The sequence below is a fragment of the Anastrepha ludens genome, chromosome 4, assembly GCF_028408465.1.
Source record: "Anastrepha ludens isolate Willacy chromosome 4, idAnaLude1.1, whole genome shotgun sequence".
Classification (NCBI taxonomy): domain Eukaryota; kingdom Metazoa; phylum Arthropoda; class Insecta; order Diptera; family Tephritidae; genus Anastrepha; species Anastrepha ludens.
In genome coordinates this window covers 67,353,063-67,375,941 of record NC_071500.1, presented here as the reverse complement: position 1 = coordinate 67,375,941, position 22,879 = coordinate 67,353,063, and the positions used below count along the sequence as shown (strand labels likewise).

Below are 22,879 nucleotides of genomic sequence, written 5' to 3'. Positions count from 1 at the left end.
AAGCAGATACGTTCCCCTTATTTCCAATTTTCGTTGATCAAATATTGTCGTTGGTTGCACGTTGTTAAGAATAATGATGCCCTCTTCTATTTTTTGAACTGATGGTATGTGATATGCCGATTCTGATGAACAATTAGCTGTGTTATTATTTAGCATCTGACCCAAGCAATCTGAGTGAGCCGGTTTGCACACTTTAGCTACCAGAGTGTCATTGCAGTTCTCGAGTGGTTGAAACGTATCGCTACATTTTGCCGCAAGCGTGGTCTCTAGCTTTACGATACTATTATTATGGACTACAGGATAGATTTTTAGGAATTGACAGAAATTTGTAACCTTAGGAACCTTAAGAATATAGTAAATAACATCAGAACTTTGCAAAATTTTTACCTTAGATACTAAAAGTAAATTACTTATACTAAAGGGTAATTGTTCGGAATTGAACGCTTGATCCATCTCTTCGTCATCCAAAATAAGTGGATTTATGATATTACTTTTTGCCAACACAATGGAGAGTGCTAGTCTGTTTAGTTGGCTGATTATATGGTTATTTCTTCTTACCAAATTTTCACAGAGCAATGTTTCCTCGTCTTTTAATATCCAATCCGTTTGATTTCCGCGAAGTGTATTGATTAGGTTGGTAATTTCGTTAATTCTATTTTGTAAATCGGAGTTAATTCTAATCTGCCTATTGTTGTTTTCTATTAGTATGCTTTCCTTTGTCAAGAGCAGTTCAAAATCTTCGTGGTCCGGGGTACCGGCTATAAATTTCAGGGCGGACCCCAGAAAATCTATTGACCTTGCAATTCTCTTAGGTATTTCCAAAGTGCGAATTATGTGTAGTATTTCCTCACCTTGCTGTTTCAAAATATTTTCGTTCACTACCTGATTTTTTGATTTTGATGTGAACCATCGGCTTTCGTAAGCTATCTGGCGATAATCTGTTAGGTTGGTGGCGTGCACGAGGTAAATGAATTCATTATAAATAGCCACATTTCCCCGAGGGATGGTGATAACTTGTGAGGAGGTGTAGTCAATTAAATTGGCTCTAGTGACGAAGACTAGGGCAAGCGGCAATCTGAAATTGATTTTATCGTAAATTACTTTTATGAATTTTCCTGCCTTCTATCTGTACTGTTGTACCTAAATCTCTTTCTACTATTTTTTCCACGAACACCTTCTCAAATTTATTTCCCAATCGCTTATTTCGTCGAAGAAACACCCTTTCACCAGGCTGATATGTTTTGGTTATTCTTTTCTCATTCAATCTATTCAATACTAAATTCTGGGCTCTTATTAATTTATCTCTAATTTCCCCAAATTTCTCCGCTGGGCAGTTCTGCAAAATTTCGATTGGTTTCGAATCTACAACCGAGTGAATTGTTCTGTTGTACTTGTAAGCAGCAAGCAAAATCAGATCTTTAACCTCGCTTATCTGCTGCTGTGCCTTCACGCATCTGGCTATTTCCAAAAGGGTTGAATGAAACTTTTCGACCTGTCCGTTGCTTTCGCTATGTAAGGTGGGTACGAAAAACTGTTCTATGGAGAAATGATCGCGTAGCATGTTTCTAATTAAATTTGAAGTAAACGCTCTTTCGTTATCTGTGACAATTGTTTTAGTGTTTTGGAACATACCTAATACCTCTAATAAAGCTTCTTTTATATCAATGGTACATCTTGAAATAACAGGTTTAACAATTGCAAACTTTGAAAACCTATCAACAGCAGTTAAGAATAGCTGCTTTCCAGTAATTAAAATGTCTAAGTGGAGAATTTCTCCTGGGTGCTCTGGGATTGGAGTTTTCCCAATTTCCGGATTTGGTGGTTTTCTTTGGTATTTATTTTCCAGACAGATCTTGCAATTTGATACAGCTGACCTGAGCATTTTCCTCATGTCGGGAAAGTAATATTCTGATAGAATTTGCTTAAAATTCTCGGACAGAGATCGATGGGCACGGGCATGCTCCGTTGCTATTGCTTCCTGTTGATCGTTCGGATTCGTTAGATCGATTACAAATTTTTCTGTATGAATAAATTTAACCCCCGGGAATGCTTCGACAAGAGGTCCCTGGATCTCTGATAGTGTCGGAAGATCGCAACAAAGAGCGTTTGTAACGCTAGGGTTTACGAGTTTCTTAAGATTATGCAACAAATTTACTATTGTGTCGTAATTTATAGTATAACGAATTTTTTTCTGAAAAATTATTTTTGTACTTTGGTGATAATGATCCCCCTTCGTCAAAATGAATTGTCTTTTGAATTGGTTTACTGGATACTGGATAGTTTTAATTGTGTTGAGAGCGATGACTCGCTATGTGCTGTAGCATCTGTATCAGTCATATTATTCAAAAACTGACGGGACAGAGCGTCTGCTACGACGTTGTCTCTGCCGGGTTTATAAACAAATTTAGGCGAAAATTCTTCTATGAACGCACGCCATCGCTTCATTTTTGTATTAGGATTTTTGTTCGAAATAGCGAAAGTTAAAGGCTGGTGGTCTGTGAATATTACGATGTCTTTAATACCGTATAAGTAATGTCGAAGGTTTTTAAGGGCCCACACTATAGCCAAGAGCTCACGCTCGTTGGTTGCATAATTCTCCTCTGTTTTTGATAATGTTCTTGAAATCATTGTAATGGGCCGACCATTCTGGGAGAGGACCGCGCCTAAAGCGCTAGAGGAAGCGTCTGTTGTTAGTTCGAATGTTTTGTCATAGTCCGGATAAAACAGCAAAACATCTTCCGATGCCAAAATGCTTTTTACCCTTTTAAATGCTTGAATGGCCTCGTCATCAAGGACTATTTTAGTGTGTTTGGACTTGTGGGATGACACATGGCCATTCTCCCCCCGAAGATACTTTGTTAATGGTTTGACGATAGACGCATAATCCCTTATAAACCTTCTATAATAACCTGACAGACCCAAGAAAGAGCGTAATGCTCGAAGTGTTTCCGGCTTCCTATAGTCGATTATGTCCTTGACCTTATTTGGACATGTTTTTATCCCCCTTCGAGAGACAATAAAGCCAAGAAACTCAACCTTATCTTTAAAGAATTTAGTCTTTTCTGCTGAAACTCGCATACCGGCCCTTTCCAACTTCCCCAGTACCTTATCGACATGTTGAATATGAGACTTTTCGTCCCTTGAAAAGATGATTATATCATCCATATAAACTTGGCAACTTTGGCCAATGTCGTCTCTCAAGACGTCATCAATAGCCCGTTGAAAGATACTGGGCGCATTTTTTAACCCGAATGGCAATCTATTAAATTCGTATTTGCCATTGTTAATGCTGAAGGCTGTTTTTTCGCGGTCCTTCTCCTCAAGGATTATCTGGTGGAATCCAGACTTTAGATCTAAAGTAGTAAAAAATCTGGAACTGCCCAGGTTTGCCAATATGGTAGAAATATCTGGTATAGGATATTTATCCGCAATCGTTTTTTCGTTTAATTTTCGAAAGTCGATTACCATGCGGAGCTTTTGTTTACCATATTCATCCAGGCCTTTTTTATTCACTACATGGACCGGAGAGTTATACGCCGAATTAGATTTTCGGATAATTCCTTCTTTCAACAGTATTTCTATTTCCTTATTAATGAATCCTGCCGCCGAAACCGGGTATGGATAAGATCGGGTGTAAATTGGTTCCGAGGAAGTGGTACGAATTTTAGCTTTGACCTTAGTATTAAATGGCAAAGCGCGGTTAGGTTCGGCAAAGGCCTTAAAATTCTTTTTAATCATAGAGTCAAACTCGTTTTTCACAAGAGCTGGGACCGAGTCCTTGTCCAAATATATGGAGTTAACTTGCTCTCATTTGACGTTATTTAATTTTTCCTTACCACCCTCGTAATATAAGTATCCGGATGTCGTATCAATTTTAGATTCTATCTCCTTAAGGAAATCGTATCCCACTATACCATCGAAGCCCTTTATATTAGGAAGAATGAAGAAAGTTGAGACTTTCCCCAAAACGAAAACCTTACATTTTTTTTCTATGAGATTACATCCGTTTATAGTTTTGACCGTAAACTGTCTCTCCACAGGGATAATTCCCTTTAGGAAGCTCAAATTTTTGATATAGTTTTTTGAAGTTCCTGTATCAATCAGTAACCTAAGCTCCTGCCCCTCCGACGCCTTCTTGGTAATGTAAGGTAGGAGCGACCTTATACTAAAAAATTAACCTCGTCTTCCATCGCGAAATTGGAAGCGATCTCGACATCCGAATCACTGTCACGGTCCACAGTAATTTTCTTTTGTGGATCCACCTCTGGGGTTGTCTCCAAATGGTTGGTCCGTTGCACTTTCGGCTTCCGTGAATTTACTGAATCTCCCCTTCTGTGCTCCCGTTTATTCACGTATTGATTAGCATCCCTTTTGGGGTGCCCTCCCACGGCATTTCCCTTTCTATAACTCTGGTTGGACTGTTTTGTACGTCGGAATGCGGAGGATCCGCGGTCTACATCCATTGGAGTAGGGGTGTCTTTGAGCATTTGGGGATTGCCAGGATAGTTATTGTGGTATTTTGGGCTAGTGGTAGTTGCTACGTTGTTAACCGCAAATGTTCTGGCGAAATCATAACGCATGCGGTTGTTCGCTAACTCCTGGGCAGTAGCCAGTGCAGAAGGCAAATCTTTAGGATTGGCAGAAAATAGAATGTCGCATAACGGCCGCTTTAGGCCAGAAATAAAAACTCTTAATGCGTTTTCTCTAGCTCTATCATTGAGCGCGGCGGCAAGCTGCGTATTGTTTGAATGAGTCATTATATTTTTATTTGTTATGAGTGTTAATTGCTTGTCTACCGTATCATAATATTGGCAGATTGACAAACTTCCCTGCCTCAGAACGCTGAGCTCTGTTTCCAAAACATGTAGCGGTCTTTTGTCCGCGTATGCTTTGTCCAATCTAGCTATTATAGCTTTAAAATTTAAAACAGTTGAGAAGGAAGCGAGCGTTGCATTTGCGGGGCCTACTATCTTGTTTCTAAATATCCCCATGGCAACATAATATTGCTCTGAACCCTCTTTGTAGTAGCCAATGGCGAATTCTGCTGCGGAACGCCAGGCCGGATAAGAAGCAGTATCCCCCTTAAATTCTTGTATAGATTTTATTAAATCCATATTTGTGTTGCCCCCGACCACAGTTGGATTTATTTCCACGGGAATGTAACTCTCCGCGGATGGCGGCTCTAAGCGCCGAAGAGTTTGCATCACTTCATCCAACTGGGCTTTTAATTCTTTTTTATTTTGCTCATTTTGTTGTCTTAAAATTTCTATTACCTGTTCCCTAGTTACACTCATGTTAATTTTGTTTTGCTTTTTTTTTTTTTAAAAAAAGGTAAGAAAGAGCCGAAGGTATTTCGCTTTACAAAAACTTTATATAACTTTTCTTTAATTGCACTGGATCAAAACCGAACAATTACTTACAGTATTATTATTTCACGTATTGCAATCATTTCTGCCGTGCAGGTTTCCTTCGTTTCCACAAATAGTTGATTGTATCCTTCGTTGTTAGATTCAGTTGTTCTGCCAGTTGGGTTCAGTTGTCCTGCTAGTTGGGCTCGGTTATTCTGCCAGTTGGGTTCAGTTGTCCTGCTAGTTGGGTTCAGTTATTCTGCTAGTTGGGTTCAGTTGTCCTGCTAGTTGGGCGCCACTTTTCTAATTTTTGCCGTTCTTTATTAAACTCCAATCTCAACTTTCGACCGTTCTTTATTAAACTCCAATCTCAACTTTCGACCGTTCTTTATTAAACTCCAATCTCAACTAAAAACTATATTCTTACAATCTACCCTAAATCCCTACTTGCGGTGTAGCTATTGAGTTTGTGTTGGTGTAGTTGCGCCGGCAGCTTTGTTTGTATGTTGGTACGAATGCATTCTCAGCTGCATTCCTCAAGCTGCCAAAAGTCACGTACGTAAATTGATGATCAGCTTGACCGCTGTAAGATTTGTTTATTTGCAAAATCCAAAAGACGGGCAGGCGTAGGAGTAAGCTGTGCGATCTAATTACGAACAGCCAGTAGCGTGGGAGTGATTCAAGGGAATCATCAAATCTCTGTTTTAGCTTTGCAAGTGTGCAATGCGCTAACTTACATATATGCAATTGCTAATTGCTTATGAATGTAAAAGCGAGACTTCTTCAAATGTTGTTGAACATAGTAGTAGGGGCATTTCCTGTTAACATGTGTAAAATATATGCATGCGCTAATTATTTGTCAAGAAGTAAAAAGGTGTCATGCCGGCTTTCATTTCTGTAATGAAACAGAAAAATTACAAAACACAATTTAAACAACAAAAAGGAAAGTACTACATTAATGAAATGTATAATAAAAGTGTTAGAAATGCTTTGAGTAGTAAAAAGTTGCATTTTGCAAAAAATTTAGGAAAATATAGACATAAATAGTTTCGCGCGCAATGAAAGAGGGAAAAAGAAAAGGTTGAAGTGCAGTCCATTCCGAATTGAGAATTTTTATATTTCAGAATTCAGACGCACGCATTAATGCACTTATTTAAAAGTATTTGTTTTTCTCGAGGGCAATAGATAATGTATTTTATAGCAGTACCGATCAGATGGCTGGAATATCTGACAACCAAAAAGGGCCCACTATACCACAGACAAACAAAGGTAAAACCGGTTTATTAATTTTTTATTAATAACTTTAATTCTTCCAGAGGCTGGTGCCACTACGGAGTTTATTTGCCCTGCGCACGGTTAGAAACTGGTCAAATAACTATGTTGCCCTCTGCTGTAGAACTCTGCAGCCGCCATCGCCCCGCTTAGCGCGGCCATCTCCCATCATCAGGCCACTACAGAAACAGCGAAATGCATAGCATGGTCCACGCAGACCGATGAATTTTAAGCTGTTACAACTTAACTGCAACAAACTCTCTAGCAAAATTACCGAGATAGCCGATTTTATGAACCAGCAGAAAATATTATGACCTGGAAATTTCAATTCAGCATGCTGAGCAATATCGTCTTATAGATGAAGACATCGACCATAGGGGCAACACATTAGAATGTTAAGCCTGCTATAAGGTCAGGCGATGTCGAGCTCGAAATAGTCAGCGTTTAGAAACCCTCTACCTTCTGCTGTTCGACAGGATATCACCTTGAGATTGGTGCCCTTATCAGAGTTGAAAGCCGATTAGTAGTTGGTGACTCGAATGCGCATCCTTGGCATTCAAGCCGGTCAAATTATCGTAGGAAAAATTCTCGGCCGAGTAGAGAGACGATTCGACAACGCCCCCACTAGGATAGTGGGATACTGTTGCAGCTTGCCTCGCCTAACAATTGTTAGAACTATTCAAATTAACGCGGAACTTAACTGAGGACACTTTAGCCGTTTTTCCGTGATCACATTCGATCTCATTTCCCCGTATAGGCAACCGTTTAAGTAAACGAGCGAGACTAGACAGGGCTAGTCAGGATGTCTTCTGGTGTCCCCAATACAACATCTTCATGACGAGGCCCATATGCTACCTGTGAAGAAGCATAATAAACTGCTCAGCAAGCAGTTCCTGCTAGGGTGTTACCACAGGTCTCACCTATGCAGACACCAGCTTGAGCCTGAGCCACCTCCCAGAGCATGACAGGAGGTGCCTCCTTAATTACGCGGACGAGATCCAGGACAAAACAGACCGACAACTACTGGGTGGACAGTGTACAGACAGGCAATCAACGACATTATTCGGGAGACTTTTACCACCTTCTTACGCTCCCGACCTTCGAATGGCTTCATCGGAGTCCAACCACCACCCATTGCAGACGAAGAGCTCCAACTTCCCCGAGAGTTCTGCGTAACCTTGGTACAACTACGTTCTGCATACTGTAGCAGGTTGATCTCCTACTTATCCAGAATCGACCCCGACATACTAAACATATGACCGGCATGAGCTAGACGAAGACGACCGATGATTACACTATATTGACAAGGCAAAGTTACTGCTACAACAACAACGAGCGAGGCCGATCACTCAAATTAAATATCTCTTTTGAGATATCCGACAACTGGTAAATCAACACAAGTGGACTAATTGAGTAAACCATTTGAATTCCCGCAGCTGCACCTCTGGTCCACACCGTAAGGTCTCCATCGAACCGGACGAAGGGTGGTGGCTCGTATTTCGTCGGACCTGAAGCAATGCGAGAGCTATTTTAGCAGGCAATTCCTGCATCCTTCGGTCGACAGAGGCAACGTCATTTCCCCAAATATTGGCACAATCTGCTTAACAGTGTACCGTTTGCTTTCTCTAGCGATGAGATGAGGTGGTCATCATAAAAGCTCAAGCTTACAAGGCCATTGTCTGTAAGAGAATAAAAATGCTGATCTTGAAAAATATTGGTCCAATATGAGTAGCCAACATCTCTAAGATATTCAATCTCTGTGGTCACCTTCCCATATCTGAAAAGTGGAAAGCAAGAATAGTTGCCCCATTACTGAAACACTCCGGCCAAGAGGAAACTTATTGCCCAATATCTCTCCCTTCCCAGTAGAGAACACAATTGAAGCTCTCCTACTTCCGGTGCTCATGATGCATGCTATTCTGTGTGGTCCAGTGATTAAAGACCTAATCAATAATCAACATGTGTAATAAAATTGTATGAATCTTAGGTAAAAACTTTATTTTAAACATTTTAATTCTTAAGATCTCAATAACTTCATAGCCTAATTTTCCAGTTTTACGAAAATACCTACTTTAATCTAAATTTGTAACAAGAAAATATATCCTGCAATCAGATACCTGGGTAGTCATGGGAATATATATATCAGTATATGTACGGTGGTGTGGTTTCAATTTAATAGGATAAAAACTTACTGTTCTATTTTTTATTGACAAGATATTGTAGAAGTATGTCTAAGTAAACACTGACAAATTACATACTGAAATAAATAAACACAGGGATCTTACAGATATACATATGTACGTAAGCACAGGAGCAAAAATGTCTCTTGCACTATTTAGATACGTTTTTTTTTTTTTTTTTTTTTTTTTTTTTTTTTTTTTTTTTTTTTTTTTTTTTTCAAAAACAAAAATAATATCAGTTTTTCATTTTGCTTTTATATTGCAGCGCTACATATATATATATACTATATATATAATAAAAGCTAAGCATCTCTGAAGGGTTAGGCAGTTTATGTAAACTTTCCTAACCATAAAATTAAACGTGATTGATGTGTGCTTTCTTGAATTCAAATGCAAGTTCGCATTTTGTCTATTCTTCAATTGAACATATTGTGGTGGTTTTCTGTGTCTTCAGCGGTGTTAGCGCCGTCGTTGTACGGAATATCTTCCACTACTTTTGATCCTTGCGAAGACGTTTGTTCTGATGTTTTGTACTCATCTCTGTTGAAAGTATTTTCTTCTCCTGCCCGAAGACGTTGGTATACTAATATATTTTTACCGACTCTGTTACGCACATGCTGCAAAAGAGATTTAACGTCTACCTCCTTTTCCTTCAGTAATCTCGACCATTCGTTCATCAACATTTGAGGAGCGACATTTTCGTTTACCTCTGCGTTGGAAATTCGATGCAAAATTTTGTAGCTCATTAGAAACTCACTTATTATTGGAGCTAATGGCTGATAGAGTACAATATGGGACGGCATTGCAGTACGCGGATATGAGGGAATATGGGAGCGTAACCAATGCACCGGCGATTGGTAAAATTGGTCGGCCTCATCGACGTAATTTGGTTTGTTTTGTAAATTAGGCTCGCACGTTAGGAAACGCATTGTAATGTTTTCATGAACGTGGCTGCAAACAAAATATTGACGGTATAACAATGCAATTTTTCTCAAGATTAATTAAGAACACACCTATAATACGGCGTAGAATGACATGGCATTAGGAAGAGTATACTGGCCCGGTGCTCATTTTCATCACGGAAATCCCTTGCAATCTTTTGAATAGGTGTCATTACGTCCAATGGCCCTTTTTGGTGAACAGTACTTAAGTACCACGCGGGCAAAGCATTGCCAAAAACTATTACCAATGCGCTAAACCAAAGCACACTCCTAATAAAGAGAAATAAATAATGAAAGAAGTAATATTAATTATTATTTTATAATTATTAAAAAATAGAATTCATCTACCTGGAAGCGTTATAACTCCAACGTGTAAGTGTATCGGCAGTTATATAGAGACATAGAGGCAATAAAGATGCGACAAAGCGAAATTCCTTGTGTTCAACAGTGCTTAGTACAATTAGTGAGAGCAAAATGGTAATAAGCAATTGCTTGCGTACAGGATAATTTTTTTTATGGCGAACAGTATCCATGACTCCGAAAATGAATGGTAAAGTGTTGATGCCCAATACAGTTGGTAAGCCAACGGTAAAGTACCAATACCTAAAATAATACAATATAAAATTGCAATTACTCGTATATAGATAGTACCTAATTAACTCATCACTTACCACGGATGGGAACCATAGATACTTCCAATGTTATGAAGAATATTGTATTTGAAGAACTCGTATGGAGTAAAGATCAAGCTGCCGTGCCAGTACGTATCGATACACACACAAACTCCTGCCACCAGCAAGCTGTTGAATATGTAAAGCAATATAATCAAAACGACATTTTGATTGATTTTAAAATTTAAATTACCCAATAACCAAAAAATGTTTAAAAATGAGATCTATTGTTGACAAACGACTTTTACGCAAATGATAAATGCATAGCGGTATCCAAATAACGGACGCGGTTGGTCTCAAGAAGCAACAGACTGCAGCAAACCACAAATATGTTGTAGTTTCCCCACTCCAAGGAAAATAACTCAAAGCGATGGTAGTCAACGATGTTTCGAGCGTGTTAGATAAAGTTCGCGAACCGGTGTAGAACCAGAACCACGGCACTAGGATTAAAAAAAGGGCCCATTTCTTTTTGCCGGACCACACAAAAAATCTATAGTCTGAATATGCCGACAACATTGCTTGTAAAATGCGAGGAGAGATTACCTACAAAATAAAATGAGTATCAAATTTTATATACACATGTACATATATAAAAATATCAAACTTACCAACAATTGTGCTGTATCTAAGTTAAGTAATGCTAATGCTTTGTATATTCCCGCAATTAGTAATGGATAGAGATAACTCCGAATTCCTTGGACCCATTCCCATGTCAAGTAGCCATAACTGTAAAAGACAAATGCATACTAGTAAAAAATTGTTTTTATGCACAAATACATTGTATAAGTATTTTAGTATATAGGCATACAAAAGTAACTTACCCGAAAGTCAATTTATGAGCTACCTCCAAGCTCTGCCAGTATTCGTCCGGCACATAGTATGTTTGTACTATAAACACCGACGCAAGTCGCACTGCCAATATTATCAAAAATACCAGCAGCAAATTCATCCTAGTCCTAATACTTAAGCAGCTAAATAAAAAGATGTAACTTGTTTAATGTAAGTCAATTTACACCGACTGGTGTGAATATCTAATCTACTTTTCAAGAGAAATGATATGTTAAAAAAATTCATTAAAGAATGTATGTATAAAATTACGTTATAAGCTAAAATACAGTTTGAGAAATAAACAAATAATAGAAAAATTATACCACTGATCCCACACATTGCAAGAAAATTAAAAGAAATTGTTCTCTGTGGGAGACTACCACGACCCGAAGTTTTTCCTCTTACTTTGCATGCTATTGATTTTAATAAAAACAATTCATATTTTATGTGGGGTTTTTATATAAATTAAGCTATGCTTTCATAAAACGGTGCAGTCATGCATAAATTTTGCAAATTTTTCTTTCATAAAAATAATTTCGCGCAAATTAACCTAACCTTAAAATATGATGCGTCAACTGGTGGAAACTTTACCTGTTTTATAGTTTATTTTCTTAAATGTAATGAAACAGGTTCTGGCGATAGACTACTATACGCATATATTTGCTGCTTTGGCACACTTTTGTCTATTATGATTGAATAAATGTGATCACATTGACTTGCTAAAATATCTTTATTTTGCTCTGTTAATTCGCTGATTATAGAATGACTAAAAATAACATAACAAAAACTATCACGAACTCGGCACCAAAATAAAATCACTGGAAATGGTTGCTAAGCACGCTGTAACGTCATCGCGAAAAGCGCCGATATCCGTATCGTAAGCAATGAACTATTTCTTACTACGTATGACAAAAGAGACGCAACGCTATCGTAAATTGCTCATAGTATGCTTTGGAAAGTAAGGTTGCGTTTTCATACTCACATCTGAATTAAGGCATTTAAAAGTACGTTCACATTTGCACTAATTACCAGTAAATCCACAAAATTATCTACGAAAATTAATAATGAAACTATGTTGGTGAAATATTTCGGTGTTTTTGGTTTGATTAATTATTTACGATATGAAGAAAATACAAGGAAAAGGAATAGCTAAATTAATTGCCCAATTGGGTGCTAATAATAAATACTTGCAGGAAATCCGTAAACGACGTTTACTGAGGTTTCAAAAAATTATAGAACTATAAATTATAAAAAGCTCGTGAGTAATAATGAAAAACAATTAACAATAAAATGAGTACAAATATTATACTATTACGTCAGCAAATCCGTTGATTCTGTCAAATCCGCTGAAAACAGGGATCTAAACATCATCCGCAAACTGTTACAATAAAGATAATGATTCTCCCAAATGTAGATTTTTTCTTTATTTTCAGTTGCTATCAACTATTCTTCCTCTTCTTTTCGTTTGCTTTTTTCTGTACTGACGTCACGACAAATGGGAAGGCGTTTCATTTTATCATTCTTGTTTATGAGCTATGGTATATACGTTCAACGCAATTACTTTACAAATTTTTAGAAGATGAAACAAGAGCCATCCATTTTCAGACCAAATTTCAGTTAATATATTATCAAATTGATAAGTAATGTTATTCCAATACCGTCAGGCGTTTCAAGGAAGAACATATCACGTTAACCATTCGACACGACATTTGTAATTATGTTGTAGGCTAATTTTAGTTCGGAAAGCAAACTTTTTTTGTTTTCTTCAACAACTGCACCCAAATCGATGGCATTAAACTGTTGCTCTCCTACTAAATATCGATCATAAGTGTGAAATACAGTACGTTATCTGTACGTTAGATGGTAAAGAGTAAATATGTGTTAAATATGAAGCACAATTTCCTTCAAATGACTTATAAGGCTAGCAGTGCACTATCTTATACTGTCGATGGCAACTGTAACCAGTGTTTGAATTAACTACTTCGTAGCAGCAATATCAACGAAAACATTACTCTGCTCTCGCCACTGCTCTGAACTTGAACAGATGAGTAGTAGATCAGGTGCCCAAAACGCGCGTTCAATTATTTTGCTACGAGTAATAGTCAAAACAAATTTTCAGTGCTCTCTGTAGTTAAGGTAGTAGCAAGGTGGATTTAATAAGGTGACAGCATTCACCCAGCTGAAAATTTCGCCGTAGGTATGACTTACGTCAAAATGATATGCTTTCTTTGTATGTATTGGTATGTTTACATTCGTATGTTTACATTTGCGATTGTACGTTGCAATTTTTAAATTTAAATTGATATCAATATTAACATAATATTATATATACTTATTGTACCAAAATGAGAAAGTGCAAAATATGTGGAAAAGTGGTTAAAAAGGGCGAAGGACCTTTTTTTTCAGTTCCCGCTGAGGAAGGAAAACGGCAACAATGGATCAATTCGTGTGAAATGGATCTACGATGGAAGGACGTTATATGTGTAGACCATTTTGCCCAGGCGGATATTGCCCACACGGGACAAACCGTACGATTGTTGCCAAAAGCCATTCCCAAACCTGCACCCCTTCGCGTAAGTACGTCAAATGACATGCTACCGATTCCAGTGGAAGATTTTGACCAATTAGGGTAAGTGGTGATCTTTTAGTTTATAAGAAGTGTAAATTTTAATGATTTGTATAGGACTAGTTTGAAGTGGCAAATACCTGATTCCGGTATTTTGATGGAAACACAGTAAGTGTAGATGTTAAAAAAAAGAAAAAATTATAAATAAATGATTGAAATGCAGGTCCGATTTCGCGATGGTAGAAAAAATACCCAACGTTGAACAAAATTTTGAGACGCCATATAAATATGTATAAAATTATGATTTAATTAATTTTATAACGTAATATTATATATTAATTAGTATTATTAGGTTGCCTATTTCTTTACCCGTAAGTAAAGTGTCGGTTAAGGAGAGTGAAACTCAAACGGAGTAAGTGAACAAAAGCAACGTTTATTCGTTGACAATTTAAAACATAACAATTTTCAAATGTGCCTCTAGTTTTGCAGTGGGTTCCTCAATGAGGTTAGAAATTTCCGAGCTCAAAAAGGAAATGCGGCGATTGAAAGCAGAGACGAAGGTCTTAAGAATCCAATTGGAGGAAGCGAATGCAGTAGTCAATAATTTTAAAAGAATTTTTACCGCAGGCCAAATTCGGAAAATAGTTTTCCCCGGTATGTCTCATTTTTAATTTTCAAAAAAACATTTTATACTAATATATTTATTATAGATCGAAAGGTGAAGTGGTCATGGGAAGACATATCAAGCGCCATATGCTTGCACGCAGCGGGACCGCGGGCATACAACCATTTGTATGACAAGGGATTTCCGCTTCCTCACGAGACTACACTACAGCGCTGGTATCGCAAAATTGATATAAGCGAGGGTCTCCTAACTGCTTCAATTGATTCCATGACACAATTGTCTGAACTTAGTGATGATGACAAAATTTGTGTTCTCGCTTTCGATGAAATGAAAGTCGTCGAATCATATGAATATGAGCAGGCAGGAGACCACGTTCGAAAGCCCGCAAACTACGTTCAAGTAGTGATGGCACGTGGCTTACGAAAGTCGTGGAAGCAGCCCGTATATTATAATTTTGATTGTCAAATGACGAAAGACATTTTGTTTTCCATAATTTTGGCACTTCGAAATGCAGGCTATCCGGTCGTAGCTATAGTGTGCGATATGAGCTCCACTAATCGCAAGCTTTGGAAGAGTTTGAATGTCACTGTAGGTAAGGTATCATTTATATGTTCAAAAATTTATTTTGGACTTTGTTATTTTTTACAGCATATATATATGTAGTAAATACGTTTAGAATATTATAAATAATATTAACTTTTTATAATTTTTTAGATCAATTTTTCAATGATCATGAACTTATGGTCTAAATACAGGCTATAAAATCAATAAAGTTGAATTATATAAAATGAATCACAAGCATGTTACAAAATTGTTATCCAGAATTTTTAAGTGTTTCGAAGTTTTTTTGCGTTATGTTTCTCTATTTTGAGCTTTTCCGCGTCCAAACTTCACTCTCCACATTCAATTTCTCCTTATGCAAGCCCGTGGCAAATTCTGAAATAAGTATGTATTAATAATTAAAATACCGCAAACTAAAATGATTTCTTTCATATCCACAAGAACTTACAATTCACACATAATAAATCCACCTTGCACATAAGCTACACACGAAATCTTCAATGAACTCTGGAAATGTAGCGACTTTTTATTTTGTGACTATTTCTGTTTCACAAGTAAATCACACTACAAATGAACAGCTGATTTTGACATGATGCTTGCACCAAACGCAACAACAAATACATGTAGGGTTTTACTTATATGTGTTTGCTGTCACCTGTAATAAATTCGCCTTGGGTAGTAGCAAAAAACTTGGAATTAGCCGGAGCGCTACTTGGGAAATTATCTATGTGTATTACAACTACCTCTACTGCTCTCGCTTCTGCTGGGCTGGTACTATTCCCGTAGCTGCTATTTTGAGCGTTCATTTTTGATTTTTTAGATTTATTTTGCATGCGTGTTTGCGGAGGTACACTGAAAATATTAGGTACATACATACACATGGTAGAAAAAGTCTGCGTTCACCCACTGTTATAAAGTATTAAAATAATTTAACGTGTTTATCTTAAAACTCTCAGTTATTTCTTTTCACTTATTTCAAAGAAAAGTATTCGTAGAGGGTATGAACAAACTTTTTTGGAGTTTGAGCTGCGTCGTGTTCAGATAACGGGATTGTAGTATAGTTACTTAAATAGGCTGAGCAGAAAAAGTGTGCGTTCATTTCGAATAGTGACGATTATTTGCATGGCAATTACGTTAAATTTAATTTTAAATCATTCAAGTAGTTGACGCGGTTAAGAACAAATCTAAAGAGGGAAAAATTGATATTAGAAATACATTTTTTGTTACTATGGACCAAAGGTGAAAAGAAATAGATTTTGGTGAAAGGAAAATCATTGTAAGTTTGTGGCAAAATAGTAAGAGCTATCGTGAAATCGCGAAAATTGTTGGGAGGCAATACTCCTCGGTCCAAAGAGTGATAAACAACTTCAAGCAAACGAATTGTTTGGAGTCTAAGCCTCGTTCTGGGCGTCCAAAAAAACTGAAGGAAAGAGAAGAACGCAACATAACTAGTCTTGTGAAGTCTAATTCACGAGTAACAGCAAGCTAAATTTCAAAAGACATAGAAGTAAAATACCCAAAGAAAGTACATCCAGATACAGTAAGAAAAATTCGAAAAAGAATCGGATTTCACGGCAGAGTGGCCCGAAAAAAACCCTTCATATCGCGAGTAAATCGACTTAAGGGGATGGCTTTCGCCAAGGAATACGTAAACAAGCCACCTGTGTTTTGGAATAGTGTGATTTTTTCAGATGAGAGCAAGTTTTGCATTATCGGGATAAAAGGTCGTAAAATTATTTGGAGGAAAAACGGAGCGGCACTTGGAAAGCAAAATCTGGTACCTACGGTAAAGCATGGGGGAGGGGGTGCCATGATATGGGGGTGTATGGCTAGTTCGGGCATTGGAAATATACTGTTTATTGAGTCGATAATGAACATACATGATTATCTCGATATTTTAAAAACGAATTTGAGAGAAAGTGCAATCAAACTGGAACTCGGTGAAAGATTTGTTTTCCAAAAGGACAACGACCCGAAACACACAGCAGAGATTGTTAGGTTGTGGTTGTTGTATAATGTTCCAAAACAACTTCGCACACCCCCACAATCACCTGACCTTAACCCCATTGAGCACTTATGGGACGTTCTAGAAAAAAAAATACGAGAGCGTACAATAACTAGCAAGGAAATGCTTAAGAACGCGCTTAAAGAGGAATGGGAAACCATAAGTCCAGAAATAACAGCCAAACTAGTTGGATCAATGAAAAGACGCCTTCTAGAAGTCATAAAAAGGCGTGGATATCCAACTAGCTATTAATTTTAAAACATTTCTATGATCTTAAGCCTTTTATTTTATTATTATTGAAGTGAACGCAAACTTTTTCCGTTTAGTTTGAATGGCCTTTTTAATTTTATGTGATCTCATTTTAAATTTGATTTTGTTATTGGTAGCGAAATATGTGTGATAGTTACGTTTAAGTGAACTAAATTAAACTCATTAAAAAAATTTCTGAAATATTTATTGTTTTGAACTTTTTCTAATGCAAAGAATATTTGCATAGGTGAACGCAGACTTTTTCTACTATGTGTATATCAGTATACTGTAGTTTGTAGGTTTGGTTGAAAATAGCTTAAAATTATATTTTTAATAGTTCTGAATCCTTCAAAGTTTTATGTTACAAAAATAAAATTCCGTACATGATGCCTAATATTTTGATATCTTGACTATTTTTTTAACGATTTATTTATCTATATGTGTATTTAATTTGGAATATAGCTCTATATCACATTCTATGTGAAATCATAGATCATACATACATACATATATAAATACTATACATATGTACATATAAATGTACCCTACTAACAAAGGGATATTTCTACTTCAGAATATTATTTGATTTTCTTTTTTTTCGTAATTTTAGTATGTTTAATGGTGGAAGCTATTAAATATTGAGCAAGCAGCAAAAATACATATGTTAATGAAAACAAGCTGGATATTTCCAAGAATACATTCAGTGATTAATATTTACCTCAAAGAAAGGCTCTCTTTTGAAAGTACAGACAGACAACAGAAATCTAAATTTTTACTTTTTCGGATGCGCTGGCCGAAAATTCAGCGATTTTGAACCTTTTTCCATTTTAATATATTTGAGGTAGGTAACATCACCATCATTTGTACAACCCAGAGAGTTCTTCAGGGGTTTCCAGTGCCGCTAGCCTGTATTTTCCAGTTTCTTTGTTGTTGTCGCATTATCACTCCCCTGCCTGTTCAAATTCGCAAAGAAAAATCCCCGAAAAATAGCACACAAATGCATCTAACAGAACAAAACCGAAAACTACTCAAACAGCAGAGAATAATAGCAGAGCAACAGAAGCGAGAGCAGTAGCGGTAGCTAGAGTACACATAAATAATTTCGCAAGTAGCGCCCAGGCAGATTCCAAGCTCTTTATTACTACTCCAACTACAGAAAGCACCTAAAATTTTTTTGACTACTGCTCTGAGTTACTAGTAGTAACGAAACGTGACTTGGAACGGAGGAAAAAAATTAATTCCCCGTTTTGCGCTACCTGCTCCGCTACTCATTTGTTCAAGTTCAGAGCAGTAGCAAGAGCAACCATTAAAACTAGGAAATAGGGGAGCAATTTCAATCCCTGGCTCAACTCTATAATCATCTATATATGGTTGGAATAATATTTATCCATAAATTTGTCCAGTGAAGTCAAATCGTAGCTTCTAGGAGCCAATTGACATCACCGTTTCAGCTGATTACTAGATTTTCAACGGTAGTGCACAAAACATTGAATGTAGAATTGACTGTGTGGCAGCAAAAAGCGCCGAACCACCTTTTAAGGGCTTAGCCATACATTAAATAAATTTTTAACACATCCCAGATGTTATTTTTGCTGGCAAAGTTAAAAAATCCAAAGTTTAAATTAAAATATTTATATCATTAACAATTTTAAAAGTTTACATTTGAATACGTACATATATATATGTACATATGTATGTATGTAGCCGCCGTAGCCGAATGGGTTGGTGCGTGATTACCATTCGGAATTCACAGAGAGATCGTTGGTTCGAATCTCGGTGAAAGCAAAATTAATAAAAACATTTTTCTAATAGCGGTCGCCCCTCGGCAGGCAATGGCAAACCTCCGAGTGTATTTCTGCCATGAAAAAGCTCCTCATAAAAATATCTGCCATTCGGAGTCGGCTTAAAACTGTAGGTCCCTCCATTTGTGGAACAACATCAACATGCACACCACAAATAGGAGGAAGAGCTCGGCCAAGCACCTAACAGAAGTGTACGCGCCAATTATATATATATATATATGTATGTATGTGAGTACAAAAAGTGAGTCGAAAATTAAAATTTTATGTATTATATTTATTATCGCTGTAAATATTCATAAACAAAAGCACGGAAAATTTTATTAAAATTGCGAATTGATGGCCAATGCAAATTTGCTGCATTATCGTTTGGCGTGTGCCATTGTGGTGGAAATTCTCTCGGTATAAGATGTAAAACTGGAACATCTGGAAAAAATGAAATGAAACGGTTAATATACAAATAAAAATACAAAAAGTCATATGTCGTACTTCGTTGCAGGAAAGGCTTGTGATCGTCATCGACCAACCCGGAAGTTGGTCGTTTCATAAATATTAAATTGCGACCCTCGAGTTGACCAGCTGCTGACAAAGACAGCTCGATTTCTGACAATGTGTGATGTAAGCCATAAGTATTCGGATAAAAACTATAAAATTTAGTATTAGCGGCGCCGATCAAATCGAGTAGCACCAAAACTTCCTAAAATAAAATAAAAAAAGATATAAAAACAACATTTCACTTCACATCGTTTCACTTACAATTCGGTCAATATTGCGGCGCGAACCAGAACGTATATTGGACAGTTTATTTGCCAAGTGCCGTGAGCCATATAAAGAATCCGTTTCTGACCACTCCTTGATAGCCTCTTCACCATCGAAGAATATCAACTAAGAATGTATTGAACATTTTGTTAGATTCTCTCAAATGCTATAAGTATACATAAACCCAACCATCAATCCAATATCTCTGCGGGCTTTAAATTTTCCTTGAAAAAACTTCGACAAAGTCTTGGCGGTATTTAATAATATAGCACACGGCACCGCTGAATCTATAGCAGCCACAAAACCGGGATCATCTTTGAAATACTTGCTATCATAATGACAAGACAGCGCCAGGAAATCGTGGGCGGTGGGATTTAAAACGCCGATAATATTAGTGAAAGTGACGTTACCCAATATCGGAACCTTTTGCGTAAATTCGTCTAGTTCCACGTTAAAGCCGAGTGTTTTCAGTTCACTGAGAAATATTGTATTAATTTAAATCAGTCATATGTTTGCATGTACAACTATAACCATATGTATGTATGTATGTATGTATGTTTGTATGTATGTATGTGTTGGCGGATTTTTCAATTTTATGTGCATTAACATATTGGAATGTTTGAAAATACGAAACAGGAAATATACATATGTATGTATGCATACATACTTGTATGTAGTATTAAATTGAATGTAAGAATCTGCTCAGGGCTGGCTGTAGCAGTTACCTCTTTATGAAATCTTTCACTTCGGTATGACCAACCGTACTCACAACTCTGGGACGCATTATGGCGGCCAGAGTGCGATTGAAATGTTGATTGTTATCTGGAAACTGCACAGAAACGTTAATTTATTTGAAATATGTATGAACATATGTATACAAATCAAATTATTAATACTTATTCAACCGACTTGTGCGAGTATGTTATCCGCAGCGAAAACATTTAATATTAGCAACTGAATGGCAAGACCAGCAGTTAACACAACCCTGAGCATTGTGTTCCAATGCTTAACACCACAGTAAAAAAAAATATGCTTTTTGCCGTAAAATTGTTTTATAGTCGCAAAGAAAATGTTCCGCTCACAGCATACGCGCTCGCCGAGTTGGAAATACTAAATGTAACTGAAAATAAGAGTACCAAACCGTCTTTGATTCCAGCATTAGCGAATGAAGCTTTAAATTGGAGAAAAAAGATCTGTAAAATGTTAAACCAAAATACACTAGCTTTTGGAGCGACATAACACCGATATGGTTCCCAAATTAAGTCTCTCATTTTTTACACTTAGTACGAACATTAGGGTAGCTGTTTGCCGGTGAAATATGCGAAGTAAAAATATTCGCTGAAAAACAATAAGTTATTTGATTACAAAGAGCCAGTTTTTAGTGCAAGTTTAACTCTGATTTGAATATTCAAGTTAAACTTAGTTTTAAAACCTACAACAATTAAACATTAAACAACACTGGAAAACCGAACCTAGCAAATGTGCAATTATGTGTTTTGAGTTCTAAAACGCGATGAAAATTTCATTTCGCAGGGCAAGTTTTTAAATGGTGGCATGAGTTGTCACACTGTTTATTCCCATTGACTGTTTAGGTGAAGCTTTATAGCGCTAATTAATCAGTATCTGTCCGATTATGTGTTGACCGCCCTGTGTGTACATATGAATATTTACTTTATCATCAAAAGTAATTATTAGAAAAGTAATTTTTTTCTTTGAAAATTTAAATGGATACAGTTTGTTTCTAAGTTTGTAAATAATCTTATTTCTTAAGGAATATCGCCATCCACATAAAACACTTGAATGAAAGAGATATTGTCCAGCCCTAAACAAAATTGGAGACAAGACCGAGTTTGGCCTGGGACTACGTTCGTTTACGTGTTTTACTAAAACTTTTATGTAGAAGAATTTGTTTGGGAGAAACGCAAGTGCAACTTACTTCATACATACGTACATATGTACATGCAGGCAAACATTTATATTTCTACTGTGGCTAAATTGTTCACATAAAGCGAACAGGGGTGTTCAGATCAATGAACAAACAGCCATTTTAAAAGCCTATTAAAAATGTACATTTCAAATACGATTATAGAGATAGAGTCTCATTTAAAAACATGTTGATTTTCATATACCAAACGACCGTAGTGGAAGACTTTTTGAAAATGTTCGTATTAAAAAGTAAAATATGTATCTAAGGTGCAAATTCTAGGTCGAAACGTTTTTAAAAGTAAAGCGTTTCCATTCAAAATTGGAAGTTTAAATTTCCCTATGTATGGTCTGCTACTTTGAGTGAATAACACGGAATTTACTAAGGTTCTCAAAAAGAAAAATGCAGTTTATCACGGAAATACTAACGGGGTACTGGCTTGTGGTCATATGGCCGCCAGGTGGCGACAAAATTAATACCAGTCCCGCTGGAAGAGGTAATCGAAGATCCAAAAGATCAGAGTGACTTCAGGAAATATTGAGTTTGATTTGGGATAATCTTTCCTGAATATCAGATTGTGCCTCTGGGGCCACCGACTGAACTCTATCTATCTTAATCTTACCTGAGCAATGAAATACTCAATTATGATTTGGCTTCAACCAGAGATTTCTCTTGGAAAACCCTGCATATGTGTAATAGTATGTACATATGTAAGTGGGTAAAAGGGCAAAATAAAGATATCCAACATAAAAATTATTATTATTTTTTTAAGATTTAAGGATTTTAATGTACAAGCAAAAAAAAATTTATGTTAAAGTAAAGAGTAATAAAGTGTATGGAGAGTATTGACATTTCGTAAAAAATTCCGCATTCCCGATGTATGAAGACCCTCTCTAATGCGCAAATATTTCACATATGTATGTATGTATGTAGGTCTTTGTTCCAGAAATCAGAAACAGATAACTCTTACTTTGTTGGAGAAAGTGCCTGCGAATTAATTTACTTCATACCTATGTATGTGCAAGCTTTAAAAACAAAATATTAGTTTAAGTTTTAACAGCTGCTTGGTTTTGTTGGTAACCATTTGTTCGAAGAACATTAGTATTCACCTAATTTACTTCCTTGTATAGAATGAGTCAAATTTACTCATC

The 22,879-nt window shown here is 36.7% G+C and overlaps 2 protein-coding genes and 1 long non-coding RNA gene across 3 annotated transcripts; 1 reads left to right on the top strand and 2 right to left on the bottom strand.

The window, feature by feature from the left end:
* Positions 1-6,223: 6,223 nt before the first annotated feature.
* On the top strand, positions 6,224-8,983 carry LOC128859658 (uncharacterized). The gene is made up of 2 exons (XR_008454177.1): positions 6,224-6,617; positions 6,665-8,983. It is a non-coding gene; the product is annotated as an uncharacterized LOC128859658 (long non-coding RNA).
* On the bottom strand, positions 8,588-12,078 carry LOC128859657 (GPI mannosyltransferase 3). The gene is made up of 8 exons (XM_054096647.1): positions 11,832-12,078; positions 11,234-11,383; positions 11,021-11,138; positions 10,606-10,955; positions 10,413-10,541; positions 10,090-10,344; positions 9,814-10,011; positions 8,588-9,751 (listed from the first exon to the last, which is right to left on the bottom strand). The coding sequence occupies exons 2-8, from the start codon at positions 11,359-11,361 to the stop codon at positions 9,217-9,219; spliced, it is 1,713 nt and encodes a 570-aa protein (XP_053952622.1). The 5' UTR covers positions 11,362-11,383; positions 11,832-12,078; the 3' UTR covers positions 8,588-9,216.
* Positions 12,079-19,301: 7,223 nt separating this feature from the next.
* On the bottom strand, positions 19,302-20,931 carry LOC128859656 (glutaminyl-peptide cyclotransferase-like). Its single transcript, XM_054096646.1, has 6 exons — positions 20,714-20,931; positions 20,530-20,633; positions 19,994-20,279; positions 19,802-19,930; positions 19,535-19,742; positions 19,302-19,471 (listed from the first exon to the last, which is right to left on the bottom strand). Exons 1-6 carry the CDS (start codon positions 20,795-20,797, stop codon positions 19,326-19,328), a joined length of 957 nt encoding a protein of 318 aa, XP_053952621.1. The 5' UTR covers positions 20,798-20,931; the 3' UTR covers positions 19,302-19,325.
* Positions 20,932-22,879: the final 1,948 nt, after the last annotated feature.